Below are 22,269 nucleotides of genomic sequence, written 5' to 3' on the forward strand. Positions count from 1 at the left end.
ATGGTACATCAGTCACTGAAAGTTGGCATGCAGGTACAGCAGGTGGTGAAGAAGGCAAATGGTATGTTGGCCTTCATAGCGAGAGGATTTGAGTATAGGAGCAGGGAGGCCTTATTTGCAGTTGTACAGGGCCTTGGTGAGGCCTCACCTGGAATATTGTGTTCAGTTTTGGTCTCCTAATCTGAGGAAGGACATTCTTGCTATTGAGGGAGTGCAGCGAAGGTTCACCAGACTGATTCCCGGGATGGCAGGACTGACATATGAGGAGAGACTGGATCAACTGGGCCTTTATACACTGGAGTTAGAAGGATGAGAGGGGATCTCATAGAAACATATAAAATTCTGACGGGATTGGACAGGTTAGGTGCAGGAAGAATGTTCCCGATGTTGGGGAAGTCCAGAACCAGGGGACACAGTCTAAGGATAAGGGGTAAGCCATTTAGGACCGAGATGAGGAGAAACTTCTTCACTCAGAGAATTGTGAACCTGTGGAATTCTCTACACAGAGAGTTGTTGAGGCCAGTTTGTTAGATATATTCAAGAGGGAGTTAGATGTGGCCCTTACGGCTAAAGGGATCAAGGGGTATGGAGAGAAAGCAGGAAAGGGGTACTGAGGTGAATGATCAGCCATGATCTTATTGAATGGTGGTGCAGGCTCGATGGGCCGAATGGCCTACTCCTGCACCTATTTTCCATGTTTAATCCGGGGTCACTTGATTAACGTTTCTACTAAAAATAGTTGTAGAGCTGTTGAGGTGGGAGTGGCTTCGCCAGTCACGTGATGTTCACAAGACTCAATAAAACCCCAGCCAGCTGGCCACGGGGGGATCCACGATGGGGCAGGCGGTTGTGAGCCCGGTGGATGAACCGGTAATGTGTCGTGCGATTGCTAATAAACCGACGAGTTCTGAATAGCGATGTGTGGCTATGAATTCGTAAGCAAAGAACCCAGGAAGCAAATACACTTACAGCGGGAGTGTCTAAAAACTCGGGGTCACAGTCTCAGCATAAGGGGTCACCCATTTATCACCGTAGAAAATAGGTGCAGGAGTCGGCCATTCGGCCCTTCGAGCCTGCACCACCATTCAATAAGATCATGGCTGATCATTCACCCTCAGTACCCCTTTCCTGCTTTCTCTCCATACCCCTTGATCCCTTTAGCCGTAAGGGCCATATCCAGCTCTTGAATGTACCCAACGAACTGGCCTCAACAACTCTCTGCGGCAGGGAATTCCACAGGTTCACAACTCTCTGGGCGAAGAAGTTTCTCCTCATCTCGGTCCTAAATGGCTTACCCCTTATCCTTAGACTGTGACCCCTGGTTCTGGACTTCCCCAACATCGGGAACATTCTAACGTTGCAGCGGAGGTCTGGGGGGTGGGGGGGGGTGCTGTTTGGGAGCTGGGATTGGGAGAGACCCATTCGCTCGGGGAGTTGTTGGCCTGTTGTGTTCCCTGCCGCCGAGAGTTGTCAATGCCGGTTCATTGGATGTGTTCGGGAGGGAGTTGGATGTGGTTCTTGCGGCTGGGGGGGGGGTTCCGGGGGGGGGGGGGTTCCGGGGGGGGGGGGGGTGTGGAGGAGGCTTGGGGTGGGGGGAGGGGTGCTGGGGTGGGTGATCAGCCATGATCTTGCTCAATGGCGGAGCAGGCTCGAGGGGCCGAATGGCCGACTCCTGCTCCTATTTCTGATGTTCTTGATACACGTGCAAGATATAATTTGTGACAGAACGGAAAACCAATTAGCTTTGACCCCCCCATCTCGACAGAGGGTGAGAGGTCAGTGCGTGACCCCCCCCCCCCACAAAATCTCCAGCGACCCCCGACCTACCACCTCGGCAGAGGGTGAGAGGTCATTGCACTAGCCCCCAGCGGCTCCCCTTGACCCCTCAGCGACCCTCCAGCGACCCTCCGACCCCCCCCCCAACCCACCCCACGACCCTCCGAGCCCCCCCCCCCAGAGACCCCGAACCACCCAGCGACTCGCAACACCCGCGACCCCCTCTTCCTCCCCAACCATCCCCAGACCTAGCAGTGACCCCCCCCCAGTGACCTCTCGAACCCCCCCCCCCGACCCATCAACGACCCCCAACGACAACCTGACCCCCCCCCCCAGCGACCCTCCAACTCCCCCTCGTCCAACCGCCAATAATCTGACCCCCAGCGACCCTCGACCCCCCCCCCCCAGCGACCCCTGACCTTGCTGATGAAGGAGTCCTTGCTGCAGAGTTTCTCGATGTACTTGATGAGCTCGGGCTCGTTGCCAGCCTGCTCCTCGGAAGGTTCCGGAAGCGCCTCTCCCTCGGCCTGCTGGTCGCGGCTCAGGGCCTCCATGATCTCGATGTACTGGTTGACGGCCTCGATGGGGATGGGCTGGTCCCGTGGTCCGGGGCCCGAGCTCGCGCAGGTCTGGGCCGCTGGGGCCTTGGGCTGTTTGTGGGAACGCTGGGATCCTCCTTTGCTGACGGACTTCTTCCCGCCCGGATCTGCGGGGGGGGGGGCGGATGGGAACACAGCACAAGGCAGGGTCATCCACCCGTATCTGTGGTCAGCACCGGGCCTGAACGTTCCCGCCCCCTCTCCGGACTCGAACGTTCCCGCCCCCTCTCCGGACTCGAACGTTCCCGCCCTCTCCGGACTCGAACGTTCCCGCCCTCTCCGGACTCGAACGTTCCCGCCCTCTCCGGACTCGAACGTTCCCGCCCTCTCCGGACTCGAACGTTCCCGCCCTCTCCGGACTCGAACGTTCCCGCCCTCTCCGGACTCGAACGTTCCCGCCCTCTCCGGACTCGAACGTTCCCGCCCTCTCCGGACTCGAACGTTCCCGCCCTCTCCGGACTCGAACGTTCCCGCCCTCTCCGGACTCGAACGTTCCCGCCCTCTCCGGACTCGAACGTTCCCGCCCTCTCCGGACTCGAACGTTCCCGCCCTCTCCGGACTCGAACGTTCCCGCCCTCTCCGGACTCGAACGTTCCCGCCCTCTCCGGACTCGAACGTTCCCGCCCTCTCCGGACTCGAACGTTCCCACCCTCTCCTGACCCGAACGTTCCCTCCCTCTCCTGACCCGAACGTTCCCTCCCTCTCCGGACTCGAACGTTCCCGCCCTCTCCGGACTCGAACGTTCCCACCCTCTCCTGACCCGAACGTTCCCTCCCTCTCTGGACCCGAACGTTCCCTCCCTCTCCTGACCCGAACGTTCCCTCCCTCTCTGGACCCGAACGTTCCCTCCCTCTCCGGACCCGAACGTTCCCTCCCTCCTGACCCGAACGTTCCCTCCCTCTCTGGACCCGAACGTTCCCTCCCTCTCTGGACCCGAACGTTCCCTCCCTCTCCTGACCCGAACGTTCCCTCCCTCTCTGGACCCGAACGTTCCCTCCCTCTCCGGACCCGAACGTTCCCTCCCTCTCCGGACTCGAACGTTCCCACCCTCTCCTGACCCGAACGTTCCCTCCCTCTCCTGACACGAACGTTCCCGCCCTCTCCGGACTCGAACGTTCCCACCCTCTCCTGACCCGACCATTCCCTCCCTCTCCGGACTCGAACGTTCCCACCCTCTCCTGACCCGAACGTTCCCTCCCTCTCTGGACCCGAACGTTTCCTCCCTCTCCTGACCCGAACGTTCCCTCCCTCTCTGGACCCGAACGTTCCCTCCTTCTCTGGACTCGAACGTTCCCTCCCTCTCTGGCCTCTCCGGACTCGAACGTTCCCTCCCTCTCCGGACTCGAACGTTCCCTCCCTCTCCGGACTCGAACGTTCCCTCCCTCTCCGGACTCGAACGTTCCCGCCCTCTCCGGACTCGAACGTCCCCGCCCTCTCCGGACCCGAACTTCCCCTCCCTCTCCGGACCCGTACGTTCCCTCCCTCTCCGGACCCGAACGTTCCCTCCCTCTCCGGACCCGAACGTTCCCTCCCTCTCCGGACCCGAACGTTCCCGCCCTCTCCGGACTCGAACGTTCCCGCCCTCTCCGGACTCGAACGTTCCCGCCCTCTCTGAGCCGGATTCCCACATTCCACCATCCCGAACCATCAGTTCGTCCGAAACTCCCCCTCACTCCCTCCCCCCTCACCCCCTCCCCTCCATCACCCCCTCCCCACCGTCGCCCATCACCCCCTGAGCCACCAAGGGGGATATGACCGGGGGGGGGGGGGGTGCAAACGACCCCAATTTCTCCCTCCCCCAACGCCCCGCCTCTGGCCAGCCGTCCAAACGCCGCCTCCTGGGGCTCGGTGCCACCTTCTGTTCGGTTCACCCCCACGGTGCCACGCCCGGGGACCTTTCACTACGTTGAAGTCGCCGAATAGGTAAACGCGTGTTGTCGTTTGGGGTTCGCGAGGGGTCGCCGGGGGGGTTCGGGGGTCGCCGGGAGTTCAGGGGTCGTCAGGGGGTGGCCGCGGGTTCAGAGTTCCTACCTTCCAGGACCTGCTTGCCGGGTTTGCCCGTCGTTCCGGACACGAGCTGAACACCCTGCGACATCCCGGGCTGCACCGGAACCTGTTCACACTGCACCCGCTGGGCCTGCTCCTCACTCTCGAACTCCATGAACCTGGGGAGGGGTCGGGGGGGGGGGGGAAAGAGAGGGAGATTTGACAGCTCAGCCGGAAGCCTTCCTTGATCCCCGATCCCCAACGCCCACCTCCCCGATATCCCCCCCCGATTCCCCCAATCCCCCTCTCCCCGATTCCCCCCTCCCCAATTCCCCCTCCCCGATTCCCTCAATCCCCCAATTCCCCCCTCCCTGATTCCCCCTCTCCCCAATTCCCCCCTCCCTGATTCCCCCAATTTCCCCCCTCCCCGATTCCCCCAATCTCCCTCTCCCCAATTCCCCCCCTCCCCGATTCCCCCAATCCCACTTTCCCCGAATCCCCCCCTCCCACTTTCCCCAATTCCCCCCCTCCCCGATTCCCCCAATCCCCAATACCGAGCCCCAGCTCCGTGGAGCAGAGAAGGTTAAGCAGGACTATGGTCCCAGGGGATGAGGGGACTTCAGTGACAGGGGTAGACTGGAGAGGCTGGGGTTGTTCTCCGTGGAGCAGAGAAGGTTAAGCAGGAGAATGGTCCCAGGGGATGAGGGGACTTCAGTGACAGGGGTAGACTGGAGAGGCTGGGGTTGTTCTCCGTGGAGCAGAGAAGGTTAAGCAGGACTATGGTCCCAGGGGATGAGGGGACTTCAGTGACAGGGGTAGACTGGAGAGGCTGGGGTTGTTCTCCGTGGAGCAGAGAAGGTTAAGCAGGAGAATGGTCCCAGGGGATGAGGGGACTTCAGTGACAGGGGTAGACTGGAGAGGCTGGGGTTGTTCTCCGTGGAGCAGAGAAGGTTAAGCAGGACTATGGTCCCAGGGGATGAGGGGACTTCAGTGACAGGGGTAGACTGGAGAGGCTGGGGTTGTTCTCCGTGGAGCAGAGAAGGTTAAGCAGGACTATGGTCCCAGGGGATGAGGGGACTTCAGTGACAGGGGTAGACTGGAGAGGCTGGGGTTGTTCTCCTTGGAGCAGAGAAGGTTAAGCAGGAGAATGGTCCCAGGGGATGAGGGGACCTCAGTGACAGGGGTAGACTGGAGAGGCTGGGGTTGTTCTCCGTGGAGCAGAGAAGGTTAAGCAGGACTATGGTCCCAGGGGATGAGGGGACTTCAGTGACAGGGGTAGACTGGAGAGGCTGGGGGGTTGTTCTCCGTGGAGCAGAGAAGGTTGAGGGGAGATTTAATCGAGGGGTTCACAATGACGAGGGGTTTTTGATGGCGGAGATTGGGGAGAACCTGTTCCCGGGGGCAGGAGGGCGGGTAACCAGAGGGACACGGATTGACGATAATCGGCGATGGAACCAGAGGGGGCGATGGGGAGAATGTGTTTACGCAGCGAGTTGTGGTGATCGGGAACGCGCTGCCTGGAAGGGCGGTGGGAGCAGATTCAATAGTGGCCTTCAAACCGGGAATTGGATAAATACTGGACGGGGAAACATTTGCCGGGCTGTTGGGAAAGAGGGAGCGGGGGAAGGGGACTGATTGGATCGCTCTGTCACAGAGCCCGGCACGGCACCGGCTAGATGGGCCCAATGGTCTCTTGCTGTGCGCTATCATTCTACGATTTTTTAACTATGTTCAGAGACAGAAGAGAGAGAGGGAGAAAGAAAGAGAGAGAGAGAGACAGAGACAGACGGAGACAGAGAGGGAGAGAGAGAGACACTGCCTCCCCCCACACCCCAGACCCCTACACCCCCCCCAGACCCCTACACCCCCCCCAGACCCCTACACCCCCCCCAGACCCCTACACCCCCCCCAGACCCCTACACCCCCCCCAGACCCCTACACCCCCCCCAGACCCCTACACCCCCCCCCAGACCCCTACACCCCCCATACCCCTACACTCCCCCATACCCCTACGCTCCCCCAGACACCTACAACCCCCCCAGACCCCTACACCCCTCCACTACCCCTACACCCCCCCCAGACCCCTACACCCCCCCTCAGACCCCTACACCCCCCCCCAGACCCCTACACCCCCCCAGACCCCTACACCCCCCCCAGACCCCTACACCTCCCCAGACCCCTACACCCCCCCCAGACCCCTACACCCCCCCCAGACCCCTACACCCCCCCCAGACCCCTACACCCCCCCCAGACCCCTACACCCCCCCCAGACCCCTACACCCCCCCCAGACCCCTACACCCCCCCCAGACCCCTACACCCCCCCCAGACCCCTACACCCCCCCCAGACCCCTACACTCCCCCCCCAGACCCCTACACTCCCCCCCAGACACGTACACTCCCCCCCCAGACCCGTACACTCCCCCCCCAGACCCGTACACTCCCCCCCAGACCCGTACACTCCCCCCCAGACCCGTACACTCCCCCCCAGACCCGTACACTCCCCCCCAGACCCCTACACTCCCCCCCAGACCCCTACACTCCACCCCCAGACCCCTACACTCCCCCCCAGACCCCTACACTCCCCCCCAGACCCCTACACTCCCCCCCAGACCCCTACACTCCCCCCCAGACCCCTACACTCCCCCCAGACCCCTACACTCCCCCCCAGACCCCTACACTCCCCCCAGACCCTACACTCCCCCCAGACCCCTACACTCCCCCCCAGACCCCTACACTCCCCCCCAGACCCCTACACTCCCCCCCAGACCCCTACACTCCCCCCCAGACCCCTACACTCCCCCCCAGACCCCTACACTCCCCCCCAGACCCCTACACTCCCCCCCAGACCCCTACACTCCCCCCAGACCCCTACACTCCCCCCCAGACCCCTACACTCCCCCCCAGACCCCTACACTCCCCCCCCAGACCCCTACACTCCCCCCCAGACCCCTACACTCCCCCCAGACCCCGACACCCCCCCCCCAGACCCCGACACCCCCCCCAGACCCCGACACCCCCCCCAGACCCCGACACCCCCCCCCAGACCCCGACACCCCCCCCCAGACCCCGACACCCCCCCCAGACCCCGACACCCCCCCCAGACCCCGACACCCCCCCAGACCCCGACACCCCCCCAGACCCCGACACCCCCCCCAGACCCCGACACCCCCCCCCCAGACCCCGACACCCCCCAGACCCTTACGCCCTTCCCCAGACCTCTACACCACCCCCAGACCCCTACACCAGCCCCAGACCCCTAGCCCCCCCCAGACCCCTACACCACCCCCAGACCCCTACACCACCCCCAGACCCCTACACCCCCCCCAGACCCCTACACCCCCCAGACCCCTACACCCCCACCCAGACTCACTTCTCGGCCATCTCGTAGTAGTTCATTCTGTCGAAGTTGCTGAGTTGGCTCCACTCCTGGATGGCCAAGGGGATCCTCTCCTCGGTGCTCAGCTGGGGTTTGAACTGGGAGAGGGAGCGCAGCACGGGGCTGTGCGGGAGGAGAACGGACAACGGTGAGGGTCACATCGCCACTGCTCCCGGGGGAAGGAGGGGACCCTCAGCCCAGAGCTCCCCAATCCCCCCTCCCACCGACCCCGGACCCGGGTCGAGGGAACATAATAACGGCCTGATGTCATATTCAGCCAAGAAGCAGCTTTGTTTCAACCCAACCGTCGCATCGCTAACTTTGGCAACATTTCCTGGCTAAGATACAGAGTAAAGCTCCCTCTACACTGTCCCATCAAACACTCCCAGGGCAGGTACAGCACGGGGTTAGATACAGAGTAAAGCTCCCTCTACACTGTCCCATCAAACACTCCCAGGGCAGGTACAGGGGGTTAGATACAGAGTAAAGCTCCCTCTACACTGTCCCATCAAACACTCCCAGGGCAGGTACAGCACGGGGTTAGATACAGAGTAAAGCTCCCTCTACACTGTCCCATCAAACACTCCCAGGGCAGGTACAGCACAGGGTTAGATACAGAGCAATGCTCCCTCTGCACTGTCCCATCAAACACTCCCAGGGCAGGTACAGCACGGGGTTAGATACAGAGTAAAGCTCCCCCTACATTGTCCCATCAAACACTCCCAGGGCAGGTACAGCACGGGGTTAGATACAGAGTAAAGCTCCCTCTACACTGTCCCATCAAACACTCCCAGGGCAGGTACAGGAGGTGAGATACAGAGTAAAGCTCCCTCTACACTGTCCCATCAAACACTCCCAGGGCAGGTACAGGGGGTTAGATACAGAGTAAAGCTCTCTCTACACTGTCCCATCAAACACTCCCAGGGCAGGTACAGGGGGTTAGATACAGAGTAAAGCTCCCTCTACACTGTCCCATCAAACACTCCCAGGGCAGGTACAGCATGGGGTTAGATTCAGAGTAAAGCTCCCTCTACACTGTCCCATCAAACACTCCCAGGGCAGGTACAGCACAGGGTTAGATACAGAGTAAAGCTCCCTCTACACTGTCCCATCAAACACTCCCAGGGCAGGTACAGGGGGTTAGATACAGAGTAAAGCTCCCTCTACACTGTCCCATCAAACACTCCCAGGGCAGGTACAGGGGGTTAGATACAGAGTAAAGCTCCCTCTACATTGTCCCATCAAACACTCCCAGGGCAGGTACAGGGGGTTAGATACAGAGTAAAGCTCCCTCTACACTGTCCCATCAAACACTCCCAGGACAGGTACAGGGGGTTAGATACAGAGTAAAGCTCCCTCTACACTGTCCCATCAAACACTCCCAGGGCAGGTACAGGGGGTTAGATACAGAGTGAAGCTCCCTCTACACTGTCCCATCAAACACTCCCAGGGCAGGTACAGGGGGTTAGATACAGAGTAAAGCTCCCTCTACACTGTCCCCATCAAACACTCCCAGGGCAGGTACAGGGGGTTAGATACAGAGTAAAGCTCCCTCTACACTGTCTCAAACATTTCGAACTCTACAACATATCAATCGCCCATCAGGGAAGAACCCAGCATTCTCTGTGTCTAGTGCGGGGTGAGGGGTGTTGGGTACAGCACCTTTGTCCACAGGTACCAGAGCGTGAAAGGACAGTGTTTGACCTACTACCCTACTCAGTTCAACTGGTATGGTCTACAGTGTGAGTAAATAGGAAGGGAATTGTGTACAGTGGGAGTGAATGGGAAGGGGATTGGGTCCATTGGGATTGGATACAGTGGGAGTGAATGGGAAGGGGTTTGGGTCCATTGGGATTGTGTACAGTGGGAGTGAGTGGGAAGGGGTTTGGGTCCATTGGGATTGTGTACAGTGGGAGTGAATAGGAAGGGGTTTGGGTCCATTGGGATTGTGTACAGTGGGAGTGAATGGGAAGGGTTTGGGTCCATTGGAATTGTGTACAGTGGGAGTGAATGGGAAGGGGATTGGGTCCATTGGGATTGTGTACAATGGGAGTGAATGGGAAGGGGTTTGGATCCATTGGGATTGTGTACAGTGGGAGTGAATGGGAAGGGGTTTGGGTCCATTGGGGTTGTGTACAGTGGGAGTGAATGGGAAGGGGTTTGTGTCCATTGGGATTGTGTACAGTGGGAGTGAATGGGAAAGCGTTTGGGTCCATTGGGATTGTGTGTAACGTGAGTGAATGGGAAGGGGTTTGTGCCCATTGGGATTGTGTGTACTGTGAGTGAATGGGAAGGGGTTTGGGTCCATTGGGATTGTGTACAGTGGGAGCGAATGGGAAGGGGTTTGTGTCCATTGGGATTGTGTGTACTGGGAGTGAACGGGAAGGGGTTTGGGTCCATTGGGATTGTGTACAGTGGGAGTGAATGGGAAGGGGTTTGGGTCCATTGGGATTGTGTACAGTGGGAGTGAATGGGAAGGGGTTTGGGTCCATTGGGATTGTGTACAGTGGGAGTGAATGGGAAGGGGTTTGGGTCCATTGGGAATGTGTACAGTAAGAGTGAGTAGGAAAGGGTTTGGGTCCATTGGGACTGTGTACAGTGGGAGTGAATGGGAAAGGGATTGGGCCCATTGGGATTGTGTACCATTGGAGTGAATGGGAAGGAGTTTGGGTCCATTGGGATTGTGTACATTGGGAATGAATGGGAAAGGGTTTGGGTGAACTTGGATTGTGTGCAGTGGGAGTGAATGGGAAGGGGCTTGGGTCCATTGGGATTGTGTACATTGGGTGTGAATGGGAAAGGGTTTGGGTGAACTGGGATTGTGTGTAGCGGGAGTGAATGAGAAGCGGGTTGGGTACAATGCGATGATGTACAGGGGGATTGAATGGGAAGGGGTTTGGGTGACCTGGGATTGTGTGTCGTGGGAGTGAATGGGAAGGGGTTTGAGTCCATTGGGATTGTGTATGTTGGGAGTGATTGAGAAGGGGTTTGGGTGAACTGGGATTGTGCACAGTGGGAGTGAGTGAGAAGGGGTTTGGGTACATTGTGATGATGTGCAGGGGGATTGAATGGGAAGGGGTTTGAGTCAATTGGGATTGCGTACAGTGGGAATGAATGGGAAGGGGTTTGGGTGAACTGGGATTGTGTGTAGTGGGTGTGAATGGGAAGGGGGTTGGGTCCATTGGGATTGTGTACAGTGGGAGTGAATGGGAAGGCGTTTGGGTCCATTGGGATTGTGTACAGTGGGAGTGAATGGGAAGGGGTTTGGGTCCATTGGGATTGTGTGTCGCGGGAGTGAATGGGAAGGGGGTTGGGTCCATTGGGATTGTGTACGGTGGGAGTGAATGGGAAGGGGTTTGGGTCCATTGGGATTGTGTGCAGTGGGAGTGAATGGGAAGGGGTTTGGGTCCATTGGGAATGTGTACAGTAAGAGTGAGTAGGAAAGGGTTTGGGTCCATTGGGACTGTGTACAGTGGGAGTGAATGGGAAAGGGATTGGGCCCATTGGGATTGTGTACCATTGGAGTGAATGGGAAGGGGTTTGGGTCTATTGGGATTGTGTACATTGGGAGTGAATGGGAAAGTGTTTGGGTGAACTAGGATTGTGTGCAGTGGGAGTGAATGGGAAGGGGCTTGGGTCCATTGGGATTGTGTACATTGGGTGTGAATGGGAAAGGGTTTGGGTGAACTGGGATTGTGTGTAGCGGGAGTGAATGAGAAGCGGGTTGGGTACAATGCGATAATGTACAGGGGGATTGAATGGGAAGGGGTTTGGGTGACCTGGGATTGTGTGTCGTGGGAGTGAATGGGAAGGGGTTTGAGTCCATTGGGATTGTGTATGTTGGGAGTGAATGAGAAGGGGTTTGGGTGAACTGGGATTGTGCACAGTGGGAGTGAGTGAGAAGGGGTTTGGGTACATTGCGATGATGTACAGGGGGATTGAATGGGAAGGGGTTTGAGTCAATTGGGATTGCGTACAGTGGGAGTGAATGGGAAGGGGTTTGGGTGAACTGGGATTGTGTGTAGCGGGTGTGAATGGGAAGGGGGTTAGGGTCCATTGGGATTGTGTGTAGTGGGAGTGAATGGGAAGGCATTTGGGTCCATTGGGATTGTGTACAGTGGGAGTGAATGGGAAGGGGTTTGCGTCAATTGGGATTGCGTACAGTGGGAGTGAATGGGAAGGGGTTTGGGTGAACTGGGATTGTGTATAGCGGGTGTGAATGGGAAGGGGTTTGGGTCCATTGGGATTGTGTACGGTGGGAGTGAATGGGAAGGGGTTTGGGTCCATTGGGATTGTGTGCAGTGGGAGTGAATGGGAAGGGGTTTGGGTCCATTGGGATTGTGTACAGTGGGAGTGAATGGGAAGGCATTTGGGTCCATTGGGATTGTGTACAGTGGGAGTGAATGGGAAGGGGTTTGGGTCCATTGGGATTGTGTGTCGCGGGAGTGAATGGAAAGGGGGTTGGGTCCATTGGGATTGTGTACGGTGGGAGTGAATGGGAAGGGGTTTGGGTGAACTGGGATTGTGTACAGTGGGAGTGAATGGGAAGGGGTTTGCGTGAACTGGGATTGTGTGTAGCGGGTGTGAATGGGAAGGGGGTTGGTTCCATTGAGATTGTGTACAATGGGAGTGAATGGGAAGGCGTTTGGGTCCATTGGGATTGTGTACAGTAGAAGTGAATGGGAAGGGGTTTGGGTCCATTGGGATTGTGTGTCGCGGGAGTGAATGGGAAGGGGGTTGGGTCCATTGGGATTGTATACGGTGGGAGTGAATGGGAAGGGGTTTGGATCCATTGGGACTGTGTGTCGTGGGAGTGAATGGGAAGGTGGTTTGGGACCATTGGGAATGTGTACAGTGGGAGTGAATGGGAAGGGGTTTGAGTGAACTTGGATTGTGTGCAGTGGGAGTGAATGGGAAGGGGCTTGAGTCCATTGGGATTGTGTACATTGGGAGTGAATGGGAAAGGGTTTGGGTGAACTTGGATTGTGTGCAGTGGGAGTGAATGGGAAGGGGCTTGGGTCCATTGGGACTGTGTACATTGGGTGTGAATGGGAAAGGGTTTGGGTGAACTGGGATTGTGTGTAGCGGGAGTGAATGAGAAGCGGGTTGGGTACAATGCGATGATGTACAGGGGGATTGAATGGGAAGGGGTTTGGGTGACCTGGGATTGTGTGTCGTGGGAGTGAATGGGAAGGGGTTTGGGACCATTGGGAATCGCGTACTGTCGACTTCAACTGGTGGGGAGCCGGGGGGGTTGGGGGCGGAGGGAGGGGAGTCTTACATGAAGAAGCAGGCAACGGCCTCGGTGTCGGGGCTGAGTGGGAAGTTCGTGCGGACCAGCCCCTTGTACTGCTGCCACTTGCGGAAGTTCTCGTAGACCCCTCGGGAGTAGCCGCTGTTCACGGGGATGCTGGCCCCCGGCTCGCGGACCGCCCCTCCCCCGCCGGCCCCCGCCGCCTGGGAGATGCTGAGGACCACGGGGCTGGAGGCGGTGCTGAAGACGATGGGGGTGACCTGCCCCCGCCAGGGCACGGGCAGCCCGGGGTCGCGGTGCCCGCCCTCAGCCCTGCGCTGGGGGGTCATGGGCAGGGGGGGCGCCTCCTTGTGGATGATGATCTGGTTGAGGTTGGCCGGGCGGGAGATGACGATGCTCTTGGCGTGGGGTAGCCGGCAGACGTTGAGGCTGGGCACAAGGCCCAGGGGCAGGTTGATGACCTTGAAGTTCTGGCCCGACTTGATCCACTTGATGCAGGGCGACGTCAAGATGACCGTCTTGGTCTTGGGGTCGTGAACCTCCAGCCGGCCGCCGGGGGCGGGGGGGAGGGCGCGGGAGTTGGTGGCCACCTGGGGGTTGGGCCCGACGGTCAGGGTGACCCCCGGCGAGGCGAGGGGCACAGTGCCCAGGCCAGAGGGGGGTCCGCGGTGGGGGCCGGGCAGCTGCACCTTGACCCCGGACTTGGCGGGGTCGAGCGACACCAGGGTCACCTTCTGACCCGGGGGCGGGTACTTGTCGGCCAACATCTGGCCGGCCATCTGTCCTGTCGAGCCGTCCATCCTGGGGGCGAAGAGCCTGGAGAGGAGGGAGCAAGGGGGTTACAATCGGCGGGGTCCACGGGTTGGTCACTCAACCCGAACAGACCAGCCCCCCGCCCGCCCGCAAACCCACCCAACCTCCGCCCACAACCGGCCTCATTGCCCTTAAACCCACCCGACTCAATCCCGCAAACCCAGCCAACTCGACCCCATAACCCCACCCCATAACCCCACTCCCTTCCCCTCCCTCTCCCAGCTCCTCACCCGCTCCCACCCACTCCCTCCCCCAGACCCTCAATCATTCCCCAGACCCTCATTCACGCCCCCAGCCCATCACTCCCTCCCTCAGATCCTCACACTCCCCCTCACTCCCTCCCCCAGTCCCTTACTCTCTCCCCCAGTCCCTCACTCTATCCCCTAGTCCCTCACTCTATCCCCTAGTCCCTCACACTCTCCCCCAGCCGCTCACTCACTCCCACAGCCTCTCTCTCACTCCCCCAGGCCCCTCTCTCACTCCCCCAGCCCGCCCTCAATTACTCCACCAGCCCCTCACTTCCCCTGCCCCTCACTCACTCACTTCCCCTGCCCCTCACGCACTCCCTCACTCACTCACCCCGCCCCTCACTCATTCACTTCACCCGCCCCTCACTCCCTCCCTCAGTCCCTCCCCCCAGACCCTCACTCACCCAGACCCGCACTCCCTCCCCCAGACCCTCACCCACTCCTCCAGCCACTCACTCACTCCCCCATCCCCTCACTCACTCCCCCATCCCCTCACTCACTCCCCCATCCCCTCACTCACTCCTCCAGCCCCTCACCCACTTCCCCAGCCCGTCACTCACTCCCTCAGATCCTCACACTCCCCCACAGCCCCTCACTCCCTCACTCCCTCCCCAGCCCCTCACTCCCTCCTCCAGCCCCTCACTCCCTCCTCCAGCCCCTCACTCACTCCCCAGCCCCTCACTCACTCCCCAGCTCCTCACTCACTCCCCAGCCCCTCACTCACTCCCCAGCTCCTCACGCACTCCCCAGCCCCTCACGCACTCCCCAGATCCTCACTCACTCCCCCAGACCCTCACTCACTCCCCCAAACTCTCACTCACTCAACCAGAACCTCGCTCACTCCCACAGCCCCTCACGCATTCCCCCAGCCCATTACTCCCTCCCCCAGACCCTCACTCCCTCCCCCAGACCCTCACTCCCTCCCTCCCCCAGACCCTCACTCCCTCCCCCAGACCCTCACTCACTCCCCCAGACCCTCACTCACTCCCCCAGACCCTCACTCACTCCCCCAGACCCTCACTCACTCAACCAGAACCTCACTCACTCAACCAGAACCTCACTCACTCCCCCAGACCTCACTCACTCCCCCAGACCCTCACTCACTCAACCAGAACCTCGCTCACTCCCCCAGCTCCTCACTCCGTCCCCAGCTCCTCACTCCGTCCCCAGCTCATTACTCACTCCAACAGCCCCTCACGCATTCCCCCAGCCCATTACTCACTTCCTCAGACCCTCAATCCCTCCCCCAGACCCTCACTCACTCACGGTCCGGCTCCGGTTGATTTTCTCTCCGAGTTTCAGCCACATTCCAGTCCGCGAGAGGCGCCGCGCAACCGGCCGTTCAAAGCTAAACATCCCGGGATCGGAGTCAGAACCACCGGGGGAGAGGGAGAGGGACAGAGAGAGACAGAAAGAGAGAGAAAGGGAGGGAGAGAGGGAAGGAGAGAGAGAGAGAGAGACAAAGATTTAGACAGAGAGAGAGACAGAGCGAGGGAGACAGAGCGAGAGAGAGAGAGAGAGAAACAGTAAGATTGAGAGGGACAGAGAGGGAAGGACAGAGAGAGAGAGAGGGACAGTGAGAGACAGAGGGAGAGACAGAAAGAAAGGAGAGAGAGAGTGAGAGGGAGGGACAGAGAGAGACAGTGAGAGAGAGGGAGGGAGGGACAGAGAGAGAGGGAGACCAGTGAGGGACAGAGAGGGAGGGAGGGACAGAGAGAGAGAGGGAGGGACAGTGAGAGAGAGGGAGGGATAATGAGAGACAGAGAGGGAGGGAGGGACAGAGAGAGAAAGGGAGAGACAGAGAGAGAGGACAGTGAGAGAGAGGGAGGACAGTGAGAGAGAGGGAGGGACAGAGAGAGAGAGGGAGGGACAGAGAGAGAGAGGGAGGGAGGGACAGAGAGAGAGGGAGACCAGTGAGAGAGAGAGAGAGAGGGAGGGAGGGACAGAGAGGGAGGGAGGGACAGAGAGAGAGAGGGAGGGGCAGTGAGAGAGAGGGAGGGATAATGAGAGACAGAGAGGGAGGGAGGGACAGAGAGAGAAAGGGAGAGACACAGAGAGAGGGAGAGACAGAGAGGGAGGACAGTGAGAGAGAGGGAGGACAGTGAGAGAGAGGGAGGACAGTGAGAGAGAGGGAGGACAGTGAGAGAGAGGGAGGGACAGAGAGAGAGAGAGGGAGGGACAGTGAGAGAGAGGGAGGGATAGTGAGAGAGAGGGAGGGACAGAGAGACAGAGAGGGAGGGACAGAGAGAGAAAGGGAGAGACGGAGAGAGAGGGAGAGACAGAGAGGGAGGACAGTGAGAGAGAGGGAGGGACAGAGAGAGAGAGAGGGAGGGACAGTGAGAGAGAGAGAGGGAGAGATAGTGAGAGAGAGGGAGGGACAGAGAGAGACAGACAAAGAGAGACGGGGGAGAGGGAGGGGGAGGGGGAGAGAGAGAGAGAAAAAGGGAGGGACAGAGAGAGGGAGACAGACAGAGATTCAGACAGAGAGAGAGAAACAGTGAGAGAGGGAGGGACAGAGAGAGACAGAGACGGAGAGAGAGAGAGAGAGAGGAAGGAGAGAGAGAGAAAGGAGAGAGAGAGAGAAACAGTAAGAGTGAGAGAAAGGAAGGGACAGAGGGAAGGAGAGAGAGAGGGGGAGGGACAGAGAGAGAGAGACAAAGAGATTCAGACAGAGAGAGAGAGAGAGACAGAGAGATCAGAGGGAGAGAGAGAGAGAGACAATCAGTAAGAGTGAAAGAGAGATAGGGACAGAGAGAGACACAGAGAGAGAGAGAGAGATAGGGACAGAGAGAGACACAGAGAGAGAGAGAGAGAGAGATAGACACAGAGTTATAGATGGATAGAGAGAAGGAGAGGGATAGAGACAAAGACAGAGAGGGAGGGATCGAGAGATAAAGATAGAGGAAAAGAGACAGGGAAAGAGTAAGACAGAGGTAGAGAGAAAGACTTGCATTTATACAGCGCCATTCACATCCACCAGATGTGTCAAATCACTTTACGGCCAATGAAGTACTTTTGGAGTGCGGTCACTGTTGTATTGTGGGAAACGCGGCAGCCAATTTGCGCACAGCAAGCTCCCACACACAGCGATGTGATAATGACCCAGATCATCTGTTTTAGTGATGGTGATTGAGGGATAAATATTGGCCCCTGGACACCGGGGAGAACTCCCCCTGCTCCCCTTCGAAATAGTGCCCCGGGATCTTTTACATCCACCTGAGAGAGCAGACGGGGCCTCGGTTTAATCTCTCCGCCCGTGTGGTGGCCTGGTGTGCAACGGTCACCACACGTTAAAACAAACCCACCCACAGGCATCGCCCACCCCTGGAGTCCAGGACTGGAACATCGGGTCCTTCACCAAACATCTGTGAACTCATCCCTTTGGGTGTAGAAGCAAGTCATCCTCGTTCGAGGGACCGCCTACAATGATGATTAATGTCTCATCCAAAAAACAGCCCCTCCGACAGTGCGGCGCTCCCTCAGTACTGCCCCTCCCTCAGTACTGCCCCTCCGACAGTGCGGTGCTCCCTCAGTACTGCCCCTCCGACAGTGCGGGGCTCCCTCAGTACTGCCCCTCCGACAGTGCGGTGCTCCCTCAGTACTGCCCCTCCGACGGTGCGGCGCTCCCTCAGTACCGCCCCTCCGACAGTGCGGCGCTCCCTCAGACAGTGCGGTGCTCCCTCAGTACTGCCCCTCCGACAGTGCGGCGCTCCCTCAGTACTGCCCCTCCGACAGTGCGGTGCTCCCTCAGTACTGCCCCTCCGACGGTGCGGCGCTCCCTCAGTACCGCCCCTCCGACAGTGCGGGGCTCCCTCAGTACTGCCCCTCCGACAGTGCGGCGCTCCCTCAGTACTGCCCCTCCGACAGTGCGGGGCTGCCTCAGCACTGCCCCTCCGACAGTGCGGCGCTCCCTCAGCACTGCCCCTCCCTCAGCACAATACAAAACATAAAGGAAGGATGTCAAGTCGCCCGAACCACGAACAAAAAAACACACAGACGAAGATATTTCAATCAGGCAGCTTTTAATAGAGTGTCGCTCGGCAGGGAGAGGAACATCTGGAAACGCAGCCCGCCCCGAACACATCTGGATAAACCCTCCCCACGTAACAGTGGGTGGTCCGTTGTGACCGGTCCTTTGCTGGTGGTCTACTGTGATCGCGGTGTGTAGTCAGCCATGGGGGGGTGGGGGGGGGGGAGAGCGAGGTTCACAGGACAGAGCGGAGGGGGTCACAGGTCAGCGGGAGGGCTCACAGGATGGGGGGCGGGTGTTGGGTCATCAGCAGGTTGAAGCGCCTCTTGGCGGTGACACGGTGTCGGGAGTACTTGTCGTCGGGGGAGAAACGAGCAGGATGGGCGGTGGGAGTGGCTCTCCCCTCCGAGTCCACCTTCTGTAGGGTGAGAGAGAGAGAGAGTCAGAGCAAGAGCAAGACGTGACCATTCGGCCCCTCGAGCCTGTTACACAGGAACAGGAGGAGGCCCATTCGGCCCCTCGAGCCTGTTACACAGGAACAGGAGGAGGCCCACTCAGCCCCTCGAGCCTGTTACACAGGAACAGGAGGAGGCCCATTCAGCCCCTCGAGCCTGTTACACAGGAACAGGAGGAGGCCCATTCAGCCCCTCGAGCCTGTTACACAGGAACAGGAGGAGCCCATTCAGCCCCTCGGGTCTGTTACACAGGAACAGGAGGCGACCCATTCAGCCCCTCGAGCCTGTTACACAGGAACAGGAGGCCCATTCAGCCCCTCGGGCCTGTTACACAGGAACAGGAGGTGGCCCATTCAGCCCATCGAGCCTGTTACACAGGAACAGGAGGAGGCCCATTCAGCCCCTCGGGCCTGTTACACAGGAACAGGAGGTGGCCCATTCAGCCCATCGAGCCTGTTACACAGGAACAGGAGGCGGCCCATTCAGCCCCTCGAGCCTGTTACACAGGAACAGGAGGAGGCCCATTCAGCCCCTCGAGCCTGTTACACAGGAACAGGAGGCGGCCCATTCAGCCCCTCGAGCCTGTTACACAGGAACAGGAGGAGGCCCACTCAGCCCCTCGAGCCTGTTGCACTGGAACAGGAGGAGGCCCATTCAGCCCCTCGAGCCTGTTACACAGGAACAGGAGGAGGCCCATTCAGCCCCTCGAGCCTGTTACACAGGAACAGGAGGAGGCCCACTCAGCCCCTCGAGCCTGTTGCACTGGAACAGGAGGAGGCCCATTCAGCCCCTCGAGCCTGTTACACAGGAACAGGAGGAGGCCCATTCAGCCCCTCGAGCCTGTTACACAGGAACAGGAGGATGCCCATTCAGCCCCTCGAGCCCGTTACACAGGAACAGGAGGAGGCCCATTCAGCCCCTCGAGCCTGTTACACAGGAACACAAGGACCCCCAGGTCCCGCTGTACCCAGGTCTCACACTTTCCCCACATTATACTCCATCTGCCAAAAGTTTTGCCCACTCACTGAGCCTGCTCGGAGCCCTGGTATCGATCGGGTGTCTCTGCGCTCCCCCCAAGCCCAATAAACCATGTCTAAGGTCCGAGGTCCAGAATTGTACACAGTGCTCCAGCGGTGATCTCACCGGAGCTTTTATATCGCCGCAGACCTCTCGGTGACATTCATTCGCTTGTTCGATTATTGTTTTATACCTGACCAGTACATTTTAGCCATCTGTGTACACGGCCCTCCCCCCTGCAGGAACCCGAGCCCCATAATCCAGGCTGACACACCGAGTGCAGTACTGAGGGAGCTAGAGAACCACAGATATTTACAGCGGGGAAGGAGGCCATTCGGCCCATCGTGTCCCGTGCCGGCCGACCAAGAGCTACCCAGCCTAATCCCACTTTCCCCGCTCTGGGTCCGTAGCCCTGTGGGTTACGGCACTTCAGGAGCACGTCCAAATGTGGTGAGGGTTTCTGCCTCTACCCCCCTTTCAGGCCGTGAGTTCCCCCCCAGACCCCCACCGCCCTCTGGGTGAAGACATTTGCCCTCAAATCCCCTCTAAACCTCCCCCCCCCAATTACTTTCAATCTATGCCCCCTGGTTGTTAACCACACAGAGTCTGACCCGGCTCTGACCCCCAGTCTCTGGGTTTAACCCCCTCTGACCCCCAGTCTGAAGGTTTAACCGTCTCTGACCCCCAGCCTGAGGGTTTAACCTCCTCTGACCCCCAGTCTGAGGGTTTAACCCCCTCGGACCCCCAGCCCTGAGGGTTTAACCTCCTGTGACCCCCAGCCTGAGGGTTTAACCTCCTGTGACCCCCCAGCCTGAGGGTTTAACCCCTTCTGACCCCCAGCCAGAGGGTTTGACCCCCAGCCTGAGGGTTTAACCCCCCTCTGAACCCCAGCCTGAGGGTTTAACCCCCTCTGACCCCCAGTCTGAGGGTTTAACCCCCCTCTGACCCCCAATCTGAAGGTTTAACCCCCTCTGACCCCCAATCTGAAGGTTTAACCCCCCTCTGACCCCCAGCCTGAGAGTTTAAACCCCTCTGACCCCCAGCCTGAGGGTTTAACCCCCCTGACCCCCAGCCTGAGAGTTTAACCCCCTCTGACCCCCAGTCTGAGGGTTTAACCCCCCGTCTGAGGGTTTAACCCCCCTGACCCCCAGTCTCTGGGTTTAACCCCCCTCTGACCCCCAGCCTGAGAGTTTAACCCCCTCTGACCCCCAGCCTGAGAGTTTAACCCCCTCTGACCCCCAGCCTGAGAGTTTAACCCCCTCTGACCCCCAGCCTGAGAGTTTAACCCCCTCTGACCCCCAGCCTGAGAGTTTAACCCCCTCTGACCCCCAGCCTGAGAGTTTAACCCCCTCTGACCCCCAGCCTGAGGGTTTAACCCCCTCTGACCCCCAGCCTGAGAGTTTAACCCCCTCTGACCCCCAGCCTGAGAGTTTAACCCCCTCTGACCCCCAGTCTGAGGGTTTAACCCTCTGACCCCCAGTCTCTGGATTTAACCCTCTGACCCCCAGTCTGAGAGTTTAACCCTCTGACCCCCAGCCTGAGGGTTTAACCCTCTGACCCCCAGCCTGAGAGTTTAACCCCCTCTGACCCCCAGCCTGAGAGTTTAACCCCCTCTGACCCCCAGCCTAAGAGTTTAACCCCCTCTGACCCCCAGCCTGAGAGTTTAACCCCCTCTGACCCCCAGTCTGAGGGTTTAACCCTCTGACCCCCAGTCTTTGGGTTTAACCCTCTGACCCCCAGTCTCTGGGTTTAACCCTCTGACCCCCAGCCTGAGGGTTTAACCCTCTGACCCCCAGTCTCTGGGCTTAACCCTCTGACCCCCCAGTCTCAGGGTTTAACCCTCTGACCCCCAGTCTCTGGGTTTAACCCTCTGACCCCCAGTCTCTGGGTTTAACCCTCTGACCCCCAGTCTCTGGGTTTAACCCCCTCTGACCCCCAGTCTGAGAGTTTAACCCCCTCTGACCCCCAGTCTGAGAGTTTAACCCCCTCTGACCCCCAGTCTGAGAGTTTAACCCCCTCTGACCCCCAGCCTGAGAGTTTAACCCTCTGACCCCCAGCCTGAGAGTTTAACCCCCTCTGACCCCCAGCCTGAGAGTTTAACCCCCTCTGACCCCCAGCCTGAGAGTTTAACCCCCTCTGACCCCCAGCCTAAGAGTTTAACCCCCTCTGACCCCCAGTCTGAGAGTTTAACCCCCTCTGACCCCCAGTCTGAGAGTTTAACCCCCTCTGACCCCCAGTCTGAGAGTTTAACCCCCTCTGACCCCCAGCCTGAGAGTTTGACCCCCAGCCTGAGAGTTTAACCCCCTCTGACCCCCAATCTGAAGGTTTAACCCCCTCTGACCCCCAGCCTGAGAGTTTAACCCCCTCTGACCCCTAGCCCCTGACCCTCACTGACCTTCAGGGTGTACACTCTGTCCCCATTGCTGTCCAGGTAATAATGCAGGAACATGTCTCTCTCTCTCTCCCCTTTGTCTCTCAGCCCCACGTGGTGCCCACCGCGTGCGTCACTTCCTCCCCCTCCACCACCGCCGTCACATCCTGCTGGGCCCCACTGCACCTTGGTCCTTGTAGTCCTCGTCCCCCCCCCCCCCGCCAACCTGGCGCACCCTGGGTAATGTAGTCCTCACGCGTCGCCGCGCCCCTCCGTCACCAGCGCGCGGACGTCACGGGCGGACTCGATTTCCCAGAGAGCCCAGCGGCCGCGCCTGCGCACTGCCGGTTTCCAAACCCCGCCCACACCCCCCCCCCGTGACGCGACCGCGCCTGCGCAGTAA

The 22,269-nt window shown here is 59.3% G+C and overlaps 2 protein-coding genes across 2 annotated transcripts in view; both read right to left on the reverse strand.

The window, feature by feature from the left end:
* Nucleotides 1-15,291, reverse strand: part of LOC139235290 (NUT family member 2G-like) — a 23,030-nt gene extending 7,739 nt beyond the window's left edge. Inside the window, exons 1-5 of the mRNA XM_070866431.1 lie at nt 15,276-15,291; nt 13,020-13,808; nt 7,733-7,861; nt 4,407-4,540; nt 2,196-2,482 (exon numbers count right to left, since the gene is read on the reverse strand). Coding sequence (XP_070722532.1) covers nt 2,196-2,482; nt 4,407-4,540; nt 7,733-7,861; nt 13,020-13,792 — 1,323 coding nt within the window. The 5' untranslated portion in view covers nt 13,793-13,808; nt 15,276-15,291. The remainder of the gene's footprint in view (nt 1-2,195; nt 2,483-4,406; nt 4,541-7,732; nt 7,862-13,019; nt 13,809-15,275) is intronic.
* Nucleotides 15,292-18,058: 2,767 nt separating this feature from the next.
* On the reverse strand, nt 18,059-22,024 carry nop10 (NOP10 ribonucleoprotein homolog (yeast)). Its single transcript, XM_070866433.1, has 2 exons — nt 21,891-22,024; nt 18,059-18,441 (listed from the first exon to the last, which is right to left on the reverse strand). The coding sequence occupies exons 1-2, from the start codon at nt 21,942-21,944 to the stop codon at nt 18,301-18,303; spliced, it is 195 nt and encodes a 64-aa protein (XP_070722534.1). The 5' UTR covers nt 21,945-22,024; the 3' UTR covers nt 18,059-18,300.
* Between the last annotated feature and the right edge of the window lie 245 nt (nt 22,025-22,269).

Source organism: Pristiophorus japonicus, chromosome 23, assembly GCF_044704955.1.
Source record: "Pristiophorus japonicus isolate sPriJap1 chromosome 23, sPriJap1.hap1, whole genome shotgun sequence".
In the NCBI taxonomy this organism is placed as follows: Eukaryota; Metazoa; Chordata; class Chondrichthyes; family Pristiophoridae; genus Pristiophorus; species Pristiophorus japonicus.